The sequence below is a fragment of the Coffea eugenioides genome, chromosome 9, assembly GCF_003713205.1.
Source record: "Coffea eugenioides isolate CCC68of chromosome 9, Ceug_1.0, whole genome shotgun sequence".
Classification (NCBI taxonomy): Eukaryota; Viridiplantae; Streptophyta; class Magnoliopsida; order Gentianales; family Rubiaceae; genus Coffea; species Coffea eugenioides.
In genome coordinates this window covers 7,357,169-7,382,540 of record NC_040043.1, presented here as the reverse complement: position 1 = coordinate 7,382,540, position 25,372 = coordinate 7,357,169, and the positions used below count along the sequence as shown (strand labels likewise).

General features: G+C 34.4%; 4 protein-coding genes across 5 annotated transcripts; 2 read left to right on the top strand and 2 right to left on the bottom strand.

The window, feature by feature from the left end:
• Window positions 1–5,057: 5,057 nt before the first annotated feature.
• LOC113783521 (phosphatidylinositol N-acetylglucosaminyltransferase subunit C) lies at window positions 5,058–8,919 on the top strand. Of its 2 annotated transcripts, XM_027329680.1 has the most exons (3): window positions 5,058–5,284; window positions 6,056–6,132; window positions 7,799–8,919. In XM_027329680.1, exon 3 carries the CDS (start codon window positions 7,819–7,821, stop codon window positions 8,731–8,733), a length of 915 nt encoding a protein of 304 aa, XP_027185481.1. In that variant the 5' UTR covers window positions 5,058–5,284; window positions 6,056–6,132; window positions 7,799–7,818; the 3' UTR covers window positions 8,734–8,919. The 2 variants fall into 2 exon arrangements, with proteins under 2 accessions (XP_027185481.1, XP_027185482.1); XM_027329681.1 differs by lacking the exon at window positions 6,056–6,132.
• Window positions 8,920–9,867: 948 nt separating this feature from the next.
• Window positions 9,868–10,398, bottom strand: LOC113782101 (agamous-like MADS-box protein AGL28). The gene has a single exon (XM_027328012.1). The coding sequence runs from the start codon at window positions 10,396–10,398 to the stop codon at window positions 9,868–9,870; it is 531 nt and encodes a 176-aa protein (XP_027183813.1).
• Window positions 10,399–12,984: 2,586 nt separating this feature from the next.
• Window positions 12,985–15,421, bottom strand: LOC113782651 (probable FBD-associated F-box protein At1g32375). The gene is made up of 4 exons (XM_027328524.1): window positions 15,090–15,421; window positions 13,842–14,797; window positions 13,458–13,604; window positions 12,985–13,316 (listed from the first exon to the last, which is right to left on the bottom strand). Exons 1-4 carry the CDS (start codon window positions 15,091–15,093, stop codon window positions 13,005–13,007), a joined length of 1,419 nt encoding a protein of 472 aa, XP_027184325.1. The 5' UTR covers window positions 15,094–15,421; the 3' UTR covers window positions 12,985–13,004.
• A 6,057-nt stretch (window positions 15,422–21,478) lies between these two features.
• Window positions 21,479–24,762, top strand: LOC113783871. Its single transcript, XM_027330112.1, has 2 exons — window positions 21,479–21,685; window positions 24,392–24,762. The coding sequence occupies exons 1-2, from the start codon at window positions 21,508–21,510 to the stop codon at window positions 24,742–24,744; spliced, it is 531 nt and encodes a 176-aa protein (XP_027185913.1). The 5' UTR covers window positions 21,479–21,507; the 3' UTR covers window positions 24,745–24,762.
• Window positions 24,763–25,372: the final 610 nt, after the last annotated feature.

Genomic DNA, 25,372 nt, shown 5'->3' with positions numbered 1-25,372 from the left:
AAGAAAATTATGAAGTACACTTGGCTTGAAAATACCCATGTCAGTGATGATTTTCCAAGTTCACTAGGCCACGTTTTTGAAAGGGTGACGGTCACATTTGCCAAATGCGACCGGAACTTTCAATATTTTCTACTTAATTTTAATAATTTTGGTTCATTTATAAAAGGGGTTTTTTTAAAAAAAAAACTATATCATTCAATAGGTATTTGTTAAGATACTTAAATTACAGGAAACTTAGCATGTGAACACACACACTGATAATTATTACACTACCTTTCGTATAAAAGCTTTCCCTACTTAACATTTGCATTTCCAAATATCAATAGCTAAACGACATTTTAATTAGTGCCAATTGGACACTTTATAAAAATGACCACAACAAGTCAACAGTAATAAATAATAATTGTAAGATGAAGCTGGAATATGAAAACTTGCAATAAAATGATAATAATCATAAGCAAAAGTTATTCAAAACATCTCCTACATTTCGCCAAATGAAATTGTTTGTCACTCACTTTCAAAATATTAACTTTTCATTTCTTATAAATTCAAATTAGCAAATTTTGATCCCAACCTAAGTTTCTGATAACTTTTTAGGCTAAAATCACCATATGACGTACAAGAAATCATTTTTTATGCACAAAAAGGTTGGATTCCATTTTTATGCTAGCAAAAATTTGTGTGGATTGGATTCAATCCCACCTTTTTAAAGAAAAAAATAAATATGGTTCAGGTCATATCTTACTTTTTTAAGGACAAAAATAAATATGGATCGAGTTATTTGTTTAATTACGAATAGAATATAGCCTTTTTGTCTCCAAAAAATGACTATGTATAGGTCATGTGATGAATTCAGAGTAAAATATGGTCGAAAATCTAAGTTGGGATAAAATTTTACCAATTTAATTGTATAAGAGATGTAAAAATACTATTTTGAAAGTGAAGAACAAAAAAAATTCATGGAAGTAACATATTTTAAACGATTTTCCCGAATCATAAAAGTAACAAAGAGAGCGCGTGCAGACATCTTGGGCTATTAAATCGAATAGCACATTAATAGTATCAACAAACGACTAAAGGTGCCGGGCTAGAAGGAATACAACCATCTTGGGCTACCTCTATCCTCGCCTTACAAGTATTTGATACCCGGTGACGATTCGGGATACGTGCATGCATGCATCCCGAGGATTAGGCCCACCCAATAAAATCCCCCATAACTGAAGTCTGAAGATTAATCATGAAACTATTATTTTCAATTAGTGCTTTATAATTTAATCCAAGATTTTCGAAGTTGCGTGTTTTTGTAATTCCTGTCTCCAACAGAATAAAAAAAAAAGAAAAAAAGTTAATTACAGGTTTCTTTTCGGAGCAAGTTAATAAAAGGCACTTACTCTTATTTCTAGAGAAGTAAAACTTTGAGAAAACCCTTAGATCTTGTTATTTTCAGTATGTGTTTTATGATTTCATCTAAGAAACCGTACAATTGGCAATGAAACCTACAAATTTTGCATCATGTATTCCAAAATTTTGAAAAATAAAAGATGATATTTCTTTTGGACCAACAAATTGGGATAGTTAAATGTGTAATACAACAAATGGGGTCGTAAAAACATTCTGATTTAGGAAAAAAAAATCTTCGGAAAACAAAAGGTTGAATTTATGTTTTTCAATTAAGAGACGAGAAATAGGCCGCGACAAGGCGAAGATGGATGTCGTTTTTCTCCGCATCAAGCCACGCTTGAGTAAAATTCAGACAGCGCTAGTGCCATAAATCATAGATCTAAGAATAATTACAAGCCATTATTGATTCAGTGCTTTTTCACCTAATTTTCTTACGGTTTCGTACCTATATATAATCTCTTTATGATTTAAACTAAAGTATCAAAACGACGGAAATATGACTTACAACAGAACTAGTTCCAGTATCAAAATTAGGACGAAGTCAAAGCACTCGTAGTAAATGGGATCAAATTTTAGTATAGTAAAACTTATTTTTTGTAAAAAAAAAAAACTACTAATATTACATAGAGATTATAATTTTACCCTACGAGTACTCATTTTCTTGAAGCATTGCAAAACTAATTCATTATTAATTTTGTTAAATACATCTTTTCCAATGCAAGTAACTGAAGCTCTTGATTTTTTAAAAATAATTTGTGAACTGCGATCAATTTGATCTTCTACGGGTTTCTTTTAAAAAATTTATCTTTACCTATTATAAATAAAAATCATAATAACTTAATTTCGTGTTATAAATAAAAAAATTAACCGTCCACTTGAAAAATTCTTGTTTTTTGAAAAAATTAGTTTGAAGAATTGGTTTTCCCACTCCACTCAAGAAAGATCATCCCTTATTTTTGGAACCTTTGGAAGAATTTATTTTTGAAGTAACTTCCATAAATAACTTGAAATGAATTAAAAATTATTGTGATGGTAAGTATTATGAATATTCAATTGTTTGTGGTCAATGTATATAGAAAAGAAAATATGGTAAAATTTAGTGGGCCAAATAAGATACAACTTTAAAATGTTCAAAATTTTCTAAACCTAAAAACTAATTTTTCCAAAGTTAAGTTTGGGTCAATTAACCCCACTTGCTTGCATGTGCCTCTGCCACTAATCAAAATTATCTGGTTTAGAAACTAGTAACTAGATTGTTTGAGATACATAAATGCAGTACGTACTACAGTTTAGCATATTTTCACGTAATTCTCTTATGATTTTAAAATCTATACATGACCCACCTGTACATGGTAAAAAAGATGACTTCAATAAGCTCAGACTGGAAAGCTGATTTGTTGCTATTTGCAAAGGGCACTAGAAATAGAATGCCAATGTAGTTTTAGAGGAAGAGAATCTGACAATGTGGAAGCACAAATCCAATGCAAATTGTCGTTATGAAATTTGAAAGCACAACTTAAAGGAAATTGACCGTCCTAGTGACACTTTTATTCCATGCAAAGCTACCGTTTCCAGAGCTCTGGATTTGTTGCCCAATTTTAACGTACCTGTCTTGTCTGATCTTTATTCGTACTTAATTCTGTACCACATGGAAGGGGGAGAAAAAAGCAAAATTAATGGCAGTTGTTACATTTTCAAATTGAAGATTGATTTGGCAGACCATCTCCTTTGTTCACAATAACCACAGACAAGGTGTTCTTGAAATTCAATGCAACTGGTGCTTATCTACGGAACGATGAATGGGAGGATTGGCTGTATATTGCTTCAGGTGCTGCAATCCCGGAAGATTAATGTTCTTGCATGCGTATACGTACATACGTATATATCAAGCATTTGCAACTAAACAAATAATACTAAGCAGGAGGATGTTTTATGCTAAGCAAAGCATGAGACATTTTAGCTTAGTTCATTTAATCAAATGTGGAGTGAGTGAGATTAGCATATTAACCCATAATCACAAAGTGGATGCCATGTGCTTTCCGATTTGATAGTAAGCAGAAGGTGTTTTGGAGCACTTACCATAAATAGTTCTAAATTGACCTATATTCAGGAAGAGCGTAGGTATCAAATTTTTGTCAATTTTAATATTTTCTTGAATTTTATGTTTTAATGAACCATTTATTTTCATGCATTTTAATGTATATTTTTCTTATTTTTGTAGATTTTTCTTTAAAAAAAAAAAGGAAAAAATGGAAAAAGAAAATCCAGAAAAGAAAAAACTACTTTCTAATCATTTTTTTTCCAACAACTATACTGTTAACTCAACCCAACACTTCACTCAATCCCATCCCACTTTTCTTGACAAAAAAAGAAAGACAGAAAAAAAGACAACAGCTCTCTCCCTCTCGGTTCTTTTTCTCTCTTCTCCTCTCAATTTCACAGGACAGACACTTTCCCCACAACCCTTCGCATCTCTCGGCCTCTCCCTCAATCTGACACAAAAAAAGGGATAATTGCAGAAACCTCCCCTAAGGTTTCTTTCAGTAGCCCTTACCTCCCCTATAATTTACAAAATAACACTAACCTCCCCTAAAAACTAATTGGAGCTTATTGCTATCAAAAGATTGTGTGAATTTACCTAGCTACCCCAATTATTTGTGATTATCCGATGAACGAATTTTACAAAAGAATGAATGTTGCTTATTAATAAATTGAGGAAGTAAATAATCTAATTAATTACTAATTAAACAAATTGAGTAACTAATTAAACTACCTTATGAAAAAATTAATAATAAAAAAGTATGTTGACTGCTACATTTAGAGTTTCTACCCTTGCCACTACAATTGGCATTTCCCTTTGATTACTAAGGAAGAAGGCAGTTGTTGTTGAGATTGTAGTACTGGAGCTATGAATGTTCTTTTTCGGGACCATCATACCATTGGAAGTACTTGCATTTTGCACAAAAAAAAAAATATAACTTGTTGGGATTCTTTTCGGTCTCAGAAATCTTCAGTGTTGCTTTTCGTTTGCAGGTGCAATATATGTTCTTTATTGTGAAGGATGTTGGGGAGTTCTACGATTCTCCCCTGTGGCTGGAAGAAGTCATGTTTTTTGCTGCAACACTTCACCTCTAACTACCAAACTAAAGTCAAGAAAACTAGCTGTGTTACCGGTAAAAACCAGCTGTAGTAGTGTATTGCTAAATCAGACCTCATTTATAAGCTCATGCAAGTTCAGATCTCATTTTGCCGTTTATTAGTCGTTGCATTTATCTGATGCTTAAGCTGTTGCAAGTGCATTGGAAATGGTTTGTACTTATACCCCCTGAAGTCTATTGATCCTTAATAGGATTTGTCCTTCCTTTGCTAATACTACTAGGCAAGCAAGATGAAGGACAAATCTGGCACAAATTTCTTATCTCCCTCCTTAAAACAATTTTTTAATGGGACTCTTTCTACTTTGGACAGAATCTGCAACAGATTCCTTAAGCTTAGGGGGGGTAAATGAAATTTCTTAAATTAGAGGGGAGGTGAGTGCTACTGTCAGAAACCTCAGGGGAGGTTTCTGCAATTTTCCCAAAAAAAATTGCCCTCTCTCTTTCTTTTTTCTCTCAAGACAAAAAAGGCACTCCCCTCTCAATCCCCCCTCTCGGCTCTCTCAATTTCTCAATAACACACAACAATCATACACACATAAAACTCCTTTTCTCAGCTTTCTTCCTCTCTCAGACAAAAAAAAAAAAAAGAAAACAAAAAGAAGAAGACGGCAAAAGAACAAGAAAGAAGTGTTACTGCCATTGAAGTTGCCATTGCCGGAGAATAGTCACGAGTTTCTTCAACAAATCTGCACCACCAGAATTCAAAGGCTATTAAGCTAGTTAAGGTAATCTTCTCATTTTCCTTTACGTAAATGCGGCCCTGCTTTCTGTGATTAGGCCCTGCTTAAATAATGACTGCTTTGTGAACAGGAGTAGATGGTTAACGTTTTTCCTTTCCTTTCATTTTTTTTCGTTTCATTTTCTTTGTGGTAATTGCTATACTGGTTGTTGGTCAAATTTGGGACTCCAAATTTGCCCAAGTTTTATTATATATGTGAGTCAAGATCATGCATGTTAACTGTTTGAAAAAAATGCCAAAATAGAAAATCGAATTAAATTGCTTTTTTTGTTAATTTAACGTCATAGTTGTATTGTAGAAATCATAAGGGTTGTTTGGTGTAGTTTTTGTGAATTTTAGTGTTGATTTAGGTGTTTTTTAAAAATAAAATCGCAGCTGTAAATTCACATTTCGAGCACTTTTTAGTCATTTTTTTGCAAAAGACATTAGCATCAAAGATATTCACATTTAACCTCTTACAGCCAGCCATTAACAACAGCAAAAAAAAAAAAAAATCAAAATCAAAATCAAAACTTGTCTAGCAAAAAATAATAATAATAATGAACCACCTTCAGATTTTTTACCTGCAACGTATAATTGAAACTTTCCAAGCATTAAGAGAAAAAGGGACGGCAACAAATCCTAATCCAAAACTTATATATTTTTTTTGCTAGACAAGTTTTGATTTTTAAATTTTTTTGTGCTGTTATTAATGGCTTGCTGTAAGAGGTTAAATGTGAATATCTTTGATGCTAGTGTCTTTTACAATATGATGCAGCCAAGCTGGTAACAAGAAAGATGAAGTTGAGTCAGAAACTGCATTCAGAAGAGCTTTGGCAATTGACTTGTTCCAAGGTTTATTCTTAAATATCTGTTGCACGTGATTCTTGCTTCATTTGTCTAATTATCTAGCAAAGAATTGAACTAATAGCCGAGGAGTCATTAGTCTTGTTAATTTACATTTGGTCTCCATGATATGAATTAGAGGAAAGAATCCGTGCTCTTGAAAGTTTCACGGCTTTAAATTGTATGTTTTTTGTTGCCCGAATGGTGTTATATACTCGTCAGCTTCCGTAAATTGCTGCTATATGACGGCTAGTATACATGTATATATAAGGTAAGCATTCAGGTTAATAAAGGTTAATTTTCCAACAATAAATTGTAGCCTTTTTGATAGTAAGACTTCTGAGGATGTTCAGGTCACTGTTTTCTTATTTTACATTAACTAGAAAGCTTCTTCATTCTTGTTTCATTTTACTATCTTTCGTTGCTAAGCTTGATTGCTGTTTGGGCTACTTGCCTCATCTAAGATTTCGTGATAGAGTGTACAAGTTTGTAAATGGTTGAACTTGTACTTTATCCTGCATTATTTTTCAATGAATGCTTTCTATGATCAAAAGACAAAGATCCATCAATTTCACATGGTCATTAGCTTAAAGTTAACAATATACCAGTGAAACAGAGTTGCACTAAACCACTTTAAACTTAATTCTTTGCGTCACTTTGAACTGTCAACAAACTCAATTACTGTAAGTCAATAACCATATTAGTGGTTCATTTTATTTAAGTAATATATATATATATATATATATATATATATATTTTACTTGTAAATCTTTTTAGTGCTTGGCTCTATATAACTAACGCTATGGATATATGACTGTTTGCTAAGTATTTCATTTTTCTTCATGCTTCTACTCATTCTGCACCATATGAAAGGGGCCTTTACCCTTTAGATTACCAATTGAGATGCTGAAATAGAACCTATAAAGAAAAGAAAGAAAGTCAATGCACCATATGAATCTATAAAAATTACCATAGATATGCATGCGGATCTCTTTTTTTTTTATTTATGTTTGGTATTGTTTACCACATGTATCAGTGCAAACTACACAATGAGAAGCTGGTAATTAAGAATGTGAAGCTGCAGTACTGCATAGTGCATTAGTATAGCTTATCTTGTCCCAAATCCTTGGTGTTTAAATTTAAAGAAAGGGTATCTTGATATTGGATGCGAAGTGGTCAACTGAAACTAACCTTATGGATCTAATGGTGTCTTGCTACTCTATCAATCTCAACATAATGTTATGCTTTTTGTGGTCAAAGGGGACAAAGTGCTTATTATGAAAGATTGAGGGTATGAGTAATTGTTGGACTATCAGTTAAAGGGTTAAATGTAGTTAAGCTTTATTTGTGTATAGAATTAGACATGAAAAATAAATGTTATCTAGGTAGAAATTGCAGTAGTATTGAGTCTAGTTGTGTGCAGTCTTGCTTCACAAATCCCTATATTACATGATCCTTACATCTGTTTGAAACAACTGGTCATACTTGTTCAACTCCATTCTTTTGTTGTCAATTGTGAGCTCAGCTAAAATTTTCTGATCATCCTCTAGTATTTGTTTAGCTCTCATAACCGATATGCTATTATCTAGCCACAATTAAATATGCTCAATAATAGCTCGATTTGAATAGGACTTGTGAACTGCTGATGGTGAGAATATAGGATTACCTTTTGCAGGTAGAGTTTTATAATTAAAGATGGAAATCAGGACCATAAAAGGAAGCTCTTCTCCACACCGACCTAAATGGAGGAAAATTGCTTATGGAGGGATGCAACCTGGGTTTGAGGACAATCACACTGATGAGTCCTTTTTAGAAGATATGATCATGAATGCTAATGTTGTCAGAAGGAACTTCTTAAGGGTGATGCTAGATTCAGTTTCCATCTCGGAGTATCTGTGCATTGTTGCTCTTGTGGTCTTGGTTTGGACCTATACACTTAGATCTACATTTGCTGAAGATTCTCTTTTGCTTCTTGATGTTAGCCTTCTTGGGTTAGGTTTCTTCATTCTTCTGTTGACTGCAGAAATGCTATCTTTTAATCTTCTTCTTAGTTATTTACTTAAGATCTCCTTCTTTATAACAGGTTTATATCTTTTGTCTCCTATTTACCAAACCCTCACCCGCTCTATTAGTTCAGATTCCATATGGGCTCTAACAGCTGCACTTATCATACTTCATCTCTTCCTCCATGACTACTCAGGACCCACAGTAAAAGCTCCAGGGACTGTGGAAAATCCCACCTTTACAAGCAACATCTCTTTAAATGCTTCTATTGTGGCGTCTCTCTTGATTGCTTCACGCCTTCCATCAAGACTTCATGTCTTTGCCATTGTGCTCTTCTCCTTGCAAGTTTTTTTGTTTGCTCCACTAGTCACATATTGCGTAAGGAAGTATTCTTTCCGGTTACATCTCTTTCTTTCCTTTAGTTTAATGTGTCTGACATTGTTTTTTATTCATAGTTTGCACAGGTTGCTTTTTGTGCTATTCTTTGTCATTTTGGCTTTCGTTAATGTGGTCTGTCCTTATTGGCTGATTAGAATTCAGAAGTACAAATTTGAGATCAATGGTCCTTGGGATGAAGCTAAACTTTGCTTTAACATTACAGAATAACAATTTTTTGTAACTTTTGAGGATGTTTTGAGAATGATGAATCCTGAAGATCAATTGTACTGTCTTTTGTTGATTGTGGTAATTTAAATTCTCTTTATGTGGCTCATTGTAAACAGGCTTCTGATGCCTGAATTTAAGGTTGTTGGGAAATGTTGAATTAATTACAAAAGCAAAAAAATCATTCTAGACGCATGCTTATATTTGGTGCTGATCTTTACATTACCAGAGATGGTATGAACTGGTTTATTTCCAATGAGAAGATAAAAGGCTATAAGGCCTCATCATAGATTAGCGTACTAAAATCGCTATTAATTTTGATGAGACAGCTATTCCCGTAGTTGGTTTTGCTCTACTTTTTAAGTGATTTGCTAAATTTGGTTAGCTATTAAAGTGAAGAATTATGGTTTGCTGTGCCGAGATAAGCAAAAGATATTGTGCTAATGGTCTTCACAACTTTAGTGTAGAATAGCCACATATCTTTCCTTATCTTCAAGAGTAATTAAATAAATTGAGTAGCCATGTACTTATCCATCTTTACTTGGATTGTACCTTTCCTGCTTCCTGGATGAATAGGAATCTGGGGCCTCTAGAATCATAGAAGTTGTTGTACAGAACAATTTGTGGTCAAGAGCGAAAGCTTTTGAAAATACACAGTTTGGATTGATGCTGTACACACTTCTGAACAAATTGTACCTACAAATTCAGCATTTTTTTTAATACAGATGTACATATAATTTAGGCTGAAATTGTTCTGTGATGTACGTTTATTCATTCTGACGGTTGTACAGGCTCACTGAACCTCTAAATCTTGCAGCCTATAGAAGTTTGTAGGCCAAGGAACATTAAGGTGGTTTTTTTTTTTGGGGGGGGGAGGAGAGGAAGGGGGTTGAAGGAGAAAATTTGAGCTTGACACTGAAAAATAATGATGAACTGCAATTATAACGTCCAAAGGAACAGGTTTTAAAAATAACAAATAGCTTGATTTATTTTCTGTAAAAAGTGCATAAGCTACATCAACGATAAGAGTAATAGCAGTAATAATAACAATAATGATGGGGTGAACAGAAGGGAAAGAAATGCGGCTATGTTTATTTTGATCCCATCACAAATGTATCCAGAAGATTAGACTAAGAATCAAATCTTGCTGGGGGGAACATTTGATGAAGAAGCCTCTTCTGTCAACTTCTTGGCATGTTCCTCCAATTGGAGAAGCAGATTGTCTATCTTTGCCTCCAGATTTGTTACCATTTCCATGTCCATTTGATCAATTGGCACCCCAGGCCAACCAACAATGCCATCCTGGGCAAAAAGTTCATCCAACTTCTTGGCTCGTTCTTCTTCAATCTCTTGTTGAACTTCAAGCTCATGAAGTTGTTGCTCGAGCTGTTCAACTCTAGCTCGAGCAAGGGCCTCAGCAAGTTGATCTGCATCGTCCCTAGGCATGTCTCTCCCCAGAAATCGATTGAAAACTTTGTCCGCATTTGGATGGAAGAAAGAGTGTGGCTCACCAGTTGGAGAAAAAATTATGACTCCAATGTCAACTTTGCATGTTGTGCAAAGTTCACTTGCTTCCATGAAAAGCTCATCTCTTAGTTTGTAAAAAGTAGCATACAGATCATCCTCCTTTTCTATCTTTTTCATCTCAATTTTTTCACGACCTTTCATCTGCTTATCTCCCGTGAGTTTTCAACAAGTGAACTCAGGAATGAGTCTCTCAGTTCTGTATGCAAATTTATAGTTGAAAGCCAAGGGATTGCTTAATTATTATCTTTTATAATTAGTTTTAAAGTAAATGAAAAGATTTAGTGGACGTTCTATCCATATTTGTATACGTTTTGTCCACATTTGTATCCGACTCTTTTATAATTAGTTTTAAAGTAAATGAAAAGATTTAATGGACGTTTTATCCATATTTGTATACGTTTTGCCCATATTTGTATCCGACTCTTTATAAGTAGTTTTAAAGTAAATGAAAAGATTTAATAGACGTTTTATCCATATTTGTATATGTTTTACCCATATTTGTATCCAACTCTTTTATAATTAATTTTAAAGTAAATGAAAAGATTTAATGGATGTTTTATCCATATTTGTATCCAACTCTTTTATAATTAGTTTTAAAGTAAATGAAAAGATTTAATGGGCGTTTTATCCATATTTGTATACGTTTTGCACATATTTGTATCCGACTCTCTTATAATTAGTTTTAAAGTAAATCTTTTATGCGCTGTTAGTGTATACATTAATTGATCTAGATGCACACCATATATGCAAAATTTGATATTCAAATTCAAGATGAGATGATATAACACGCATCTAAATCCATCAGTATATGTACACACTGACAGTATATAAAAGATTAATTCTTAGTTTTATTATAGTTTCTCACTCCTCTAATAATTTTATCTTTTTAAATAAATTTGAATTATTTGTTGTTATAGTTCCACTCTCTTCCAACAATATCACCTCTTTTGATGAACTCGTATGGTTTTTAATCATATGGATTAGCTTAGCATAATAAAAAAAAAATTAACTGTTATATGGATAGATTTACCAATATTATTGGTTACTAAATATTTGTTGATGAAGAAAATAAATTGTTGGATCTTTTGTACTTAATTAAGTATAAATATGTAGTTGTAGGTTTATTGTCATTATAAAAATTTTAATTCTCTAAAAGAATGTCTATTAAAAAACAATATTTATCGATTTTTTTGACATGCATTACAATATTTGATGAATACTTCTATATTATAGTAAAATATGTAAAGAAGTTTTTAAAAATTAGTATGATAGATAAACATTTAAAACACATTAATTTTCTAAATGAATATAAATGAATGTGTACGATCATTTCTAAATTTTTTTAATTTTAATTATTCATGCTTGTACAAATTCACAATAAATAGACCATGCTAAGGCATGTGGAAAATAATAGTCTCAAATTGATAGAACAAGATGCTACCCCCTCAAATTATTGAATTCCTGGACTAGTGAGTAATAATTTTGATGAAAGTGGAAAATTTTCTTTGGACTCCAATCTTAGAATTGCATATCAGGCTTTTTATCTTCCCAATTACCTTTTTATCTCACATACATCACATCACAAAAAGTGCTACAGTAAAAATATCTCAAATAACCCACTATCCAAACACAATTTCAGACAAATCTTCACTGAGAACTCCTTTTTTTTTTTTTTGAGGAAACTGAGAACTCTTTAGATAAAAATCTCCACAACATAAAATAACATTAAAAAAGGTCCCTATTTGTCTTGAATTCTAAAATATACATTAAAAAAAAAGTAGTATTAATTTATTTTGTGTTTATTTCACCTTTCTGCCAACCAAATTCTAGAATGATTTTAAGGATTAAACACATTTGTGTGAAAACTAGCTATTTTCATGAAAAAAATTAAAACAGAAATTCGCATTTGTAACCAACAATACTATTTTTTTTCCTTTTTTAATGTTATAAAAGTTTGAATGGCTTCGATTTCAGTCGCCTTGCCAACAACGGTCACTTTTGTTGTCGAAGTTAAGTCTTAGGCCTTTATAGTACCATTAAGAGTTTCCGTACTGATAATAAAATTCATACTTTCTGCAAAACAAAAAGATATGCAAAACAAGCTGCATGATAGCAATTCCCTGCTCATTTGTACAAAAAGTTTCATCCACATTCTTCCACCCTTGAGCTAAAATTCTCTGCATCATGATTATTCCCAGCATGGCACCTCCTTCCAACCCAGCTTCATCCAGAATCTTTCATTGTAGGTGACAGTTAGAAGCACCGGATATGATCCTTACTGCACCAGTCAACCAATGTTGCCTCATTTTCTGCCAAAAAAACAAAAAAAGTATCGCATGCTGGCTTCATACAGATAAGACTAGGAGATCAAAGCAAGAATGATTTCAGAACATTGGCAAGAAGAACAGAAATCCCAGTTCAATTCCTCAGTTCAATTCTAATTCCCCAGTTCAATCCCAGTTCAGCCGCATGCAACCAAAGAATTGGATATAGAAGAATGCACCATTCAATGGACTTGTAGATTTACGGTTTTGAAAGAGTCTCATTTTCGTATATCAGCATTTGAAACAATCCTCGATGAACAACATATTTCCCGCAGCAGTTTCCAGCATAGAAATTTGAAATTGTCACAAATATCTTTGAAAAAAAAATTCAACTTCTTTTTAAATTCTCATTCCTTCCAATTTAAAAATATTCTGCATCAGAAGAGTCAAAATTTAACTTCACCTCATGTTTCCCCCATGGGACTATGACTTGCTGAAAAGGGACCGTGGTCCAGCTTGCCGGCAAAATGCAATTTGACATGTGGGGGATCTTCTAGGGAACAGTAGTATCTTCTGAGTAAGCTGAAATTTCGTGCTCAAGCCGCCGACTTTAGAACTTAGATGCATTCGGTTTAGAACGCTACCATGCTTTAGAATGTAGCCTATCATTGCAAGCTCATCTTCACAGCCTTCAAGTTCTTCAAGTGAAATTTGTTTCAGGCTCGTTATCAAACATCTGGGAACTTCTATGGGATCCCTCCAGCATGACTCTATAGTGTGTTCTCTATGCCAATTCTAATTACCACAAAAGCAACTCTTCAAAACATCTATACAGATTTGAAAAAGAAAGCATAAAAAAGATTCATCCTTTTCCTCTGGGTAATTTTCTCGTTCCAAACTAACCTTAAGCATATCAAAAGCATCTAAGTTGCCTACCTTTGTGAAATCAAGAACTTCTAAATTTACTGCCGCTTCAACCAAATCCTGCAGGCAAGTCCATTCACAGCATCCAGCTCCTACTACCAATTTGGTTAGTCCTTCGAATCTCCTTGTTGACAAGCAGGTAGTGGCATAGCTCAGAGCCTACATAAAACATCATTTAGCTCGCAGCTAGCCCGCTTATTTAACTTGATCTGTGCATTTAGCTACAATCTTTAATTTAGCGAACAAATCACAAAACACTGGGAAACATAGACGACTACGAACATCAAAGCCTAGTGAATTTAACGCGTAGGCTCCTGACACAATAATTTTGCAGTAAGTTTACAACAGAAGCTGGTACACTGTCCTCAACATTAAGAGAAAGAACTGGTAACTTACATTCATTGTCTTCTGTGACAAAGTGAGAATCTTTACACCGTGTAGTGCCTGAACCAGTTCCACAAGTGAATTGCAAAAAGCACTTTGAGGTGCATCATCACCAGGAAAAGCCTCAACATCAATTTTTGCTCTAACTAAAGAGGTAATGTTCTGAAAGTTGACGCCAATGTGCTGCCATATGTGATTGGAATAATCAAGGGACTCTAGTGCTGGGGTATTTATAGCAACCTTGTAGTGAAGATTTTCAGGAAAGTCATCGGGACCACGAAAACGGAGTTGTTTCAGTGAAGGTGAAGATATTACAAAAACTGTCACATTATCAAAGCTGCATCTGCAAATATCCAGGAATTCTAGTATTGGACAGCCAGATATGAGCTTACTGACGGATTCATCATTTCTGTATTGAATGTCAGAAAGCGTTAGACGTTTTAGTCTAGGAAGACAAACCAAATTTGGTGTATTGATATCTAGATTATCCCACAATTCAAGATCCTCTAATGTTCTGCAAGTAAATAGGCAACTAGGCAATTCAATGACAACATCAGCACGACAATAATAAAAAACTTGAACTTTCAGCACTCGGACATTCCGGATAATTGCAGTGCTGATCCATGCATTGACATAGAATGGCTCAATGAATTCATTTCCACAAAGACGGAACTTGAGTATATTCTGCACAGTACTTAGAAGCAGAACCTTATTAACAAATTGCTCAAACTTTCTCACTCTTTCTGGGCTTTTATGAACACGATCATCATCGAAAAGAAGGTAGGGGACTCCAGTCCACAGGAATTTCCATCTTTTAGATAAAATACTTGTTCCCACAGCATATTTTGTTGTTGGCAGAAAAGAAAGAATGTGACAGAGAACTGAATCGGGCAAACTGCTAATCCTATCAACAGAAGCACCAGCATCCATTTCACTTGACAGAGTTAGACGCTTCTGGCTTGGATTTTCTGTAGAATCCAAAGTATTTAAGTAAGCCACATTGTCGCATCTTTAAGAAAGACAACTTCTTTTTTGCCTACATATTATACACTACAATGCATTGCCAAGCATATCTAAACCATAAAGTCCAACAATATGGGGTGAGGCATATATACTTTTTTCCGAAGGAAAGGCATCTAAGGAAGTAGAGCACAGTGTTAATAATTTCTTTTTCCAAAGAAAACCACTGAAAACAACGATAGAAACAAGGGAAGCCTTGATTGGGGGAAGAGAAAAAAATAGACAAAGCAAGAGTATTACCCATAAATCTTTCTGGGATTTTCTCTTCTTTCAGAGAGAAGCTGAGAATTACACTGCAAATCCTAGCCGGAAGGCCTTTATGATCCCTAATGTTTCCAACTTTATTTGCCCCAGATCTTCAATGGGCCATCTGTTTAAAAAAAAAAAAAAAACAAAGAAACATAGCGAGAACAAGGAAGGACTCTTGCAAAACTAAAAAAAGCGGTCAACACTCTAATTGTGATGGTTTTGGAGAGAAGGGTCGACAGCAGAGTTAAAAAGCAGAAGTTTCTGCAGCAGAAGACCGAGAAAGCTCCTCAGAGACCACAGTCCAAGCCACACTAATCTCTAACCGGGCAGGGTCACGGGGGGTGAACTGTTTAAAATTTTTTAGGGATAATTTAGGTTTCACAATTTCACTAAGCTACACATATCTCCCGTATTATTTAAAATGACAATACTAACCTTAAATATTTTAATAAAATCCCTTGTTTGGTATGTTTACAGTTAGAATTAATTTAAAATTATTTTTTCATTATTTTTCCTTCTTATTCCTTTTTATTTTAATTTTTTACCGATAAAATTGTCAAATTACCATTATTATCTCTAATTTCTATTGTAACCAAATGATGAACTAATGATTTTTTATGAGTTAACTTTAAACGTAATCCGATTTTTTTTTGCTAATCTTTGTTTTCTATTTTTTTGGTATTAAAATTAATAATAAATCAAAAAAATTGCCCAAAATCACTACTAAATTATGATAATCCTACTATTCAAAAAATTCACAAACTCTGAATCAATTATTTCAATATTTTATTTTCTATCTTATTAATCTAAATCTATAACAAAATATCATAAAAAATATCCTATCATAGTGATAAAATTATTATTATAGTTATTTATCAAATAGTAGGTATGGATATGAAAAATTCGGCACGTTTTCCTTATAATTACATTAGATAATCTTATAATTTTATAGGGGAGTAAATTAAAACTCATTACACAAGGGCATTTGTGGGTATTCATTTTAAAATTTAACCAAGTCAAAATTATTTTAAGATTTTGTTACTAAAACTATCAAATCAAGGGAAGTATGTGTAACTTTTTAAACCTTAGGGGAGCTCAGCGAATTGTCAGAAATCTCAGGGAAGGTCTCTAAAATTATCCCTTTTCTTAAACATATGTGTTTAGATTGAAATGATTTGAAAAAAAATAATTTGCTTCACAAATCTCAATCGCCTTTTAGCTTTCCAATCACCTTTTTATCTCACATATATCACATCACAAAAAGTGTTACAGTAATTATCTCAAATAAATCATCCAAATAAACTTCTATCCAAACAAACTCTCATAAATTTATAATGGTGTAAAATTTCATGTAATAACCATATACTTATTATTCTAATTAATGGGTACATATTGATATATTTAAGCCACATTCAATTTACCTTGAAAATGCACACACTAATAATTAGTATTACCATTCTCCTTTGCATTTATATGTCTTTTCAAATTAATTTTACTTTTCAAAAAATTTAACATGTAAATTACATCAGTCCAATAAGTGTCCAGATCCAATGTTAATTAGAGCATACTTTTTTTTTCTAAGATTAAAAATTTGGGCAATACTAAACTATTTCGATATAGTTGCTTGCTCGACAGCTTGAGGTTAAGATTGAAGATTGTGAAATTCGAGGTACGGATTTGTTTGGGTATAAGGAGTGTGTTTAGATAGAAGATTACTAGAGAAATTTTTTGAATAATTACTATAGTACTTTTTGTGATATTAAATTTTTAAAATAAGCAAGTAGTTAGAAAGATAAAAAGAATATTAGAAATCATATATATGACATTACAAAAAAAAAAATTTTCAAAAAAAAAAAACATTCACCATCTAAACGAACCCAAGATGATCTCAAAATTGGGTTGGGTCACTCCAAGTCAATTACTTAAGTTGGGCAATTATTGATTTGGTGGTTTTTACTAGGTTTAACTAGATTGATCGAAAAAGTCGATATAATAGATTGTCATTTTTCTCAAAATTTTTTTATATTTTTCATAAATATATTTTCTAATCACTTTTGATCTCGTATATATACAATTACTACAATACAATTTTTTACAAAATTTTAGAAAATAGTCATCCAAACAGGTACTAAATATGTAAAAGTTTGACCAGGAGTGTAGCTTGTTTGTAGATGTCTATTGTTCATTCGTATAATTTTCAGAGTTTTCTCTCAAGCACAATGCTGAACTAAGAATGATGGCACTTTTCACTTAATTGTACATCGTGCAAGATATTAAAAAAAAAAACCTAATCAAACTTCTGGTTAAGTAGTAAGTAATTTTTCGAGGTCGAGGAGGTATTGATCCAATAGTTAAACTCGAGATCTCAAGAACCAGAAATTGTGAATTATAATCTCCTGCCCCTTTTTGGATTTTTACATTGTGCGCTTACCTTATTAGGGAAAATTTTTTTTTTTAAAAAAGTAATTTTTTTGATTTAGTTTGGGAAGAAACAAAAGACACCAACATGATATGTTTCTTTCTAATGAAAGATTGTATGTATCAGTGGACTTATAAGTAGGATTAAAGGAAGTAAATAGTACCTTGTCATCATTATACTGAAGTCAAATGCAAGACCAATTAACATTTAGCAGTCAAAACTACTTGTCATTTTATTCAGCAGTGAGTGCCATCAGTAGAAGAAAACGTATTCGTAAAATCCAGCAATAAGCATTTCTTGTGGTCAAATAAGACATATGTCTTCTCTACACCCAGAGGAAATGGATGAATGATGGAATTCAAGTCAAATACTTTGCCAAAACAATTTGCTTAACCAAGAGTAGTCCATTGTAAGACTTTTTCCGTCTCTAGAATGAGAGCGTCTCTCTCTAGTATGAGAGCTGGGCCTCCTCTGCGGTAGGAGATAGGATATCTTTCCAGAATCAAACACATAAACTTTCTCGGCTCTATCTACTTAGTCTTCAGTAGTACTTGCTAGTCACATTTTATCTTCTCCAGTTCAATCTTTCACCCATTAGGCTTGTTCATTAAACTTGTCGATTTTTATTATATTCTAACCTTCGATATCCTCTGGGCTTTGGATCTAGGATGCATAAGGATAAATCTGAAATTTGATTTCCCTTGTGCAGGTCGGTACAACTGCATACTCATCTAGTGAAAGTTTTGGAATACCATAGAAGCATCTCATCATAATCATGGCTGACAAACTCGTGGAAGTGTTCGATAGATTTGATCTGTCCAATAAGAAAAGTTCAGGAATTATCCTGGACAGAGTAGATGAGGATTTAGGTAAGGAAGAGTACAGGAAAAGTCTCTTTGGTAGAATAATGGGGGAAAGAATTGCTAACTTCACAGGAGTGAAGAACGTTGCCAACCAAGTGTGGTGCTTCCCAAGGAACATGGTGGCGGTTGAACTAGGGGCAAATCTTTTTCAATTCACCTTCGCGGATGTGTCGGACATGGAGAAGGTGTTGAATGGAAGACCATACATGATTGACAACCAACTTCTCAATGTCAAGCCGTGGGTAGAAGGCATAGACCGCGGGATGGAAGCATTCCAGTTGGCGCACATCTAGGTGCAACTATGGAATCTGCCAATCCATTGGCTAACTAAGGAAATAGGAGTGAAGATTGGTAGTAGCTTCGAAGATGTGGAGGATATTATCATCCCAACGGGAGGCAGCAAGGAAAGGAGACACATGAAACTGAAAGTAGTGTTTAATACTTCCCTCCCCTTGTTAAGAGGAACCGTGGTGAAACTAAATGGGCAGAGCATCTGGGTGGAATTTCGGTATGAAAAATGTCCAGATTTCTGCTATGGATGTGAATTAATCGCGCACAGTGACAAATCTTGCAGCCTCAAAACAAGGACAACCAGGGGATACTCCAAACCTCAATTTGGGGCATGGATGAGGGCCTAAATCAAAGAAGCGTCCCCCAAAAAGAGAACATAGATTCGGCCGGTTAGTCGGTTGGATGTTTCCAGTGAACCAAAAGAGATGATGAACCCTGTTGCCCAAAGACTCCTTTTTGAAGGGGACTACATAATCAATCCGACGAAGGGTTTGAGCACTAGCAGACCTGACAAGGGCAGATTGGAAGGAAACAGGCAAGAGCGGGAAGATGACACTGTATTGTCAGGAAAAAAGAGGGAACGAAAGACACAAATTCAATTTTCAATTACGGGCGGGAAGGATAACAGGTCAGTAAAACCCACTTCTGAAAACATAAAAAACAAGAAGAATGCACAAGGAGGAGGAGGGAAGTCAAGGATAATATAAGCCCAGGCCCAATAAACAGTGTGGACCAACAAAACTTCCAAAACAAAGAAGAGTTGAACCAGGACTCGATGGAACACATGGACATAACAGAGGAAACCGTCGGGGAAGTAGGAGAACAAAACCTCTCTTTCCAGAACACAGACATAAAGTTTTCAGCAGTAAGCCAAGGTAGGACCAACCACCAACCCGCAAACATAGAAGTGGAAAACAAAGGAAGAAAGCAGATCAAGGTAACAAGGAGAGACGGGAAAGGTCAACAAGTGCGGATGGATAGGAATCCCTTATCAATGATTGACATGAACAAGCAGGGTTCAATGTCAGCTGCCAAAAGAAGATTAACATTGGAAGAGGAAGAGGAGAAGCACATGCAAATTGATAAGGTCATGGCCAAGAAATGTAAACGGAAGCAGACGAGTGAAAATGGGTCAGAAGTTGAGGTCATGGAGGCCAGTCTAAATTGGCCTCCCAAGCTCACATGAAGGTGGTGGCGTGGAATTGTCGAGGCACAGGGAGCTCCTTGACTATTCCCTGTCTTAAGGAGGTAATTCACCTCCACTCCCCTAGTATTATCTTTTTATGAGAAACAAAAAATCAAAAAAAAATTTTGAAAGGCTTTAAAAGGAAAATAGGATATGAGGAGATGGTTTTAGTTGACCCCATTGGTAAAGCTGGGGGTCTGGCAGTTTTTTGGAATAATCATACTAAGATAGTTAATATTTTGTCTACCCAGTTTACCATAGAACTACTTTTGAATTCTGATAATGAAACTGGAAATTGGTGGTGCATTTTTGTTTATGCTAGTACTGATGATAAAATCAGGAAAAATTAGTGGGACTTTTTGTGTAGCAGGAACAAAATCTGGGGTAATAATAAAGTGCTAATTGGGGACTTTAATGACATTACCTCTAATAAAGAAAAATGGGGGGGGTAGAACTAGGCCTAATTGGACTTTCATTAATTTCAAAAACTTCACAAACAATATTGAGCCGCTGGATATTGGCTTTGAAGGCCTTCCATGGACTTGGAGTAACCTATGGGAAGGGGAGGATGAGATTAAACAAAGGTTGGACAGAGCTCTTGCAAGTGTAGAATGGTGTGAAAAATTCAAAGATGCTAGGGTGATACATATTGACAATAAAGCGTCTGATCACAATGTTATCCTACTGGATACAGAGCCTAAGTTTAGGAAACCAAAAAGAAGATTTCATTTTGACCCGAGGTGGCTCCAATATAGGAAAGTGGAGGGGGTAATCAAAGAGGCATGGGGTAAACACCAAGTGGGGTCTAGAGGCTTTAGAATTAGTAAGAAGATTAAGCAATGCAGAATGGCACTTTCAGCATGGAGCAAAACGATAAATCTGAACAGCCAAAAGGAAATTAAAAGGATCAAAGAAGAGATGCAAGCAGCAAAGACCGGGGATGGGATTAATAGGAAAGTATCCCTCAATTTACTCTGGAAGTAACTGTCTAAGGCCTATAAGCACAAGGAACTGATTTGGAGCCAAAGAACAAGAACCAGTTGGCTTCAAAATGGGGACAAGAATACAGCATACTTCCATGCCTGTGTGGGTAACAGAAGGAAAAGGAACATAATAACTAGACTTGAGAAGGATCAGGAAGGATGGTGCACAACTGATGATGAAATAGGAACGGAAATTGCTCAATTCTACGACCAGCTCTTCACGTCTTCACAGCCTTCAAATTTTAAGGAGATTCTAAATGGTATTCCTAGGACTATCACTGAGCAGATGAATATGCAACTTACCAGACCTGTAACCAGCCACGGATTTAAGGGGGGGCTGGTGGGGGCTTAAGCCCCCCCAAGCTGCTTGAAAACCCCCTATATATAGGGGATTCCGGTGGCCAGCCCAACCCAGCCCAGCCCCCCCACGGTGATCCAGATCTACCATCCTCCATGGCTCCATGAATGCTGCAGAGGAAGTGAAGAAAAGCTGGAAAGCCGCTGCCGTGCTGACTGCTGAGGAAGAAGATGACCCATTTCATTTTGAATTTTTTTTTTTGCCCTCTAAATACAAAACGACGTCGTTTCACTTTTAGTGGAACGACGTCGTTTTGTATAATGAGGGGAAAAAAAAAATACATCAGATGAAGCCCTAAGGCTTCATCTGATGCAAAAGCACGCCGCCAGTGCCAAAGGGCAAACAAGACTCCAACTCCAAGAAGAAGACGCCAGGCTCCAAGAACTCCAAGAAGCTTCAGTTGAGATTCTACCATCCTGCTTCAAGCCTTCAATTCAAGGCTCCAAGACTCCAACTCTCCACCATTCCATTCACATAAATCTTTTAGGTTAGTTTTTTGGTTTAAATTACAATATTCATCTTTATATTTTTGTTAATTATATGTTTAAATTATTTTTGAATTTTGAGTATCTTGATATTAATTTGATTAAGATTAATTTTTATTTAGTTTATGTTAATGTAATTTAAGAATTTGAAAGATTACATTAAAAAATTTAATGATATTAAATTTAAATTAGAAATTAGTTTAGAAATTGTATAGATTTTAGGTTGTATTTAGTTTTTAAAATTTTGATAGTTTTATATTTGAAATTTTAAGAATTAATTATGTGAATTAGAAATTTTGAATGTAAATATAAATTCAAAATTTTATGAGATTGAATTAGAGATTATATGGGTATTTAGTTGTACCTTATTTTAACTTTTTGATAATTTTATATAATGAATTTTATAAATTGAGAAATATAAGTAATATGAATTTATTATTAAATTAAAGAATTATTTATATGAATTTTAAATTAATTGATTATTGAATTGCATAATTTTATTGAATTTAACCACAATTATTTAATTGTGACAGAAAATGGAGAGATTCTTTAAACCTAAACGAGTCCGTAGTGGTGAATCTTCTTTAAACCTAAATGAGCCTAATATTAGTGAACCAGTTCAAAATCAATCTTGTGTGGAATTGAATTTAAATGATATTGTTAGTGATCCGAAATTACGAAAATCAGTTGAGAAATTTGATATTTCTCTTCGAGACCATATCCGAAGAGAGTATTTGACTAGGGGACCTTGCCAACCGATTGGCCATATGTATCCAAAAACATCATTTGGTAAACAACATAGAAGTTTCCAAGATAGTTGGTATCAAAAGTTTGTATGGTTAGAGTATAGCATATCGAAAGATGCGGCGTTTTGCTTTTGGTGCTTTCTTTTCAAAACACAAAATAAGGGAGGTCGATATGCAGAGGATGCCTTTACAAAAACGGGATTCAATAATTGGAAAAAGGCAATGGAAAGATTTAATGAACATATTAGAGCTGTGAATAGTTGCCATAATGATGCTAGAATACAGTTTGAAAGTTTTCAAGATCAAATGCATAGTGTGTCAAATGTGCTACGATCTTGTGGGCGCGAAATAGATATTGCATATCGCACCCGTTTAACTGCTGCTCTGGATGTGACCCGCTTTCTTTTGAAGCAAGGATTGGCTTTTCGTGGAAATGATGAGTCAACTAGTTCTTCAAATAGAGGCAATTTTCTTGAATTGTTTGAGTGGTATAGCCAGCGAAATACTGAGATTTTTGAGGTTGTAAATCAAAATGCTCCTGCAAATAATCAACTAACTTCTCCAATGATTCAAAAAGATCTGGCACATGCTTGTGCCTCAGAGATCACAAGTGTTATAATCAATGATATTAGAGACAATTATTTTTCCCTAATAGTTGATGAGTCTCGAGACAGTTCAGTGAAAGAGCAAATGGGAGTTGTTTTGAGATATGTGAACAAAGAAGGGCGTGTGATTGAACGTTTCCTTGCAATTGTACATGTGTCTGACACCACATCTCTTTGTTTGAAAGATGCAATTGATTCTTTATTCGCGCAACACGGATTATCATTATCCAAATTGAGAGGTCAAGGATATGATGGAGCTTCAAATATGCGAGGTGAGTTCAATGGTTTGAAGGCCCTTATATTACAAGAAAATCCCTATGCGATGTATATTCACTGTTTTGCTCACCAACTCCAGTTAGTTATTGTTGTTGTTGCTAAGGGAAATATCATTGTCAGTGAATTCTTTGTCTATGTCTCTATGATTGTCAATTTAACTGTAGCATCATGTAAAAGGAGAGATCAATTAAGACAAATAGAACATGATAAAATTGTTACACTTTTAGACAGTGGAGATATTATTAGTGGAAAAGGCAAAAATCAAGAAACTAGTTTAGCAAGACCAGGGGATACTCGTTGGGGATCACACTATCTAACATTACTTCGTCTATCCTCTATGTGGGTTTCGGTGATTGGAATATTGGGAAATATACAAGATGATGCCACCACTTCTGACAATAGAGGCATGGCCAGGGGTTTGATTGATAGAATGAATGATTATGAGTTTGTTTTTGCATTGCACCTGATGAAGTATTTATTGGGAATCACAAATGACTTGTCACTTGTTTTGCAACAAAGGGATCAAAATATTGTCCAACCCATGAGTTTGATTGATACTATGAAATCTCAATTGCAAGACTTTAGGGAAGAGGGATGGCAAATAATTTTAGATGAAGTCAACAATTTTTGTGAGTTGAATATGATTCCCGTGATTGATATGGAAGACAGTATAGCAATCCGTGGCAATGCCAGGCGCAGTAGCAGAGGTCAAACCATCACTAATTTTCATCATTATCGCGTGGAAATTTTTTGTGAGGTATTATTTTTGAAATTATTATTTCATTACATTTGTTACTTGTTAACAGATTTTCTTAGTTATTAATTTTATTATTGTTGTGATGTCAGGTTGTTGATTTAATTATACAAGAGATGAATAATCGTTTCTCGGAAGTTAGCACGGAATTGCTTAGTTGCATAGCATGTCTTGATCCAAAAAGTTCTTTCTCTCAATTCAATGTGCAGAAACTACTCCGTCTTGCTGATTTATATCCTGAAGACTTCTCAAGTAACGATTATTTATATCTTGAGTCTCAACTTCGAAATTATATTTATAATGTGCAACGCGATCCTCAATTTTCAGAAGTTGGAGATTTGGGAAGTCTTGCTCAACAAATGGTTAAAACTGGTAAAAATACAGTTTTTCCATTGGTTTATCGTCTGATCCAGTTGGCATTAGTTCTACCAGTTGCGACTGCTTCTGTTGAAAGAGTATTTTCTGCAATGAATATTGTCAAGACTGATTTGCGCAACAAAATGGGAGACGAGTGGATGAATGACTGTCTGGTTGTATACATCGAGAAGGATATTTTTGCAACAATTGAAAATGAGCAAATATTGCAGCGTTTTCAACGGATGAAGACTCGCAGAATGCAATTGCCTCCTCTTCGTTATTCGAGTGCAACAACTACCAATACTTCAAGTGTTAATCAATAACAAATTTTTGGGTATGTATAATTATATGTTTTTATTATTTTTATAATTATTGATTCTAAATTTTACTTATTAAATATATTTATTTCGTCACAAAAAAATTTTTTAATACATTTCACCCCCCCAAAAATAAATTTCTGGCTCCGTCCCTGCCTGTAACAAAGAAGGAAGTCAAAATTGCAGTTTTCTCCATGCATCCAAACAAATCTCCCGACCCGGCGGTATGTCCCCTATTTTCTTTCAAAGATTATCAAATATCGTTAAAATAGATGTAATGAACACTATACAAAGTTTCTTGCACACTGGCTTCCTTTCAAAAGCTATCAATGAGACCCTGGTCACACTTATTCCTAAAATAGACACCTCCCTGAACATTGGCTACTTTATGCCCATCAGCTTATGCAATGTTTTATACAAAATCATCTAGAAGATTCTTGTGAATAGGCTCAAACCTCTTCTTAGCTCCTGCATTAGTTATTCCCAAGCAGCTTTTGTTCCCAATAGGCAAATTCTAGACAATGTCATGGTGAGTCATGAGTACATGCATTGGCTGAATTCAAAAAGGGAGGGGAGGGATGGGTACATGGCTATAAAACTTGATTTGTCTAGAGTCTATGATAGAGTCGAATAG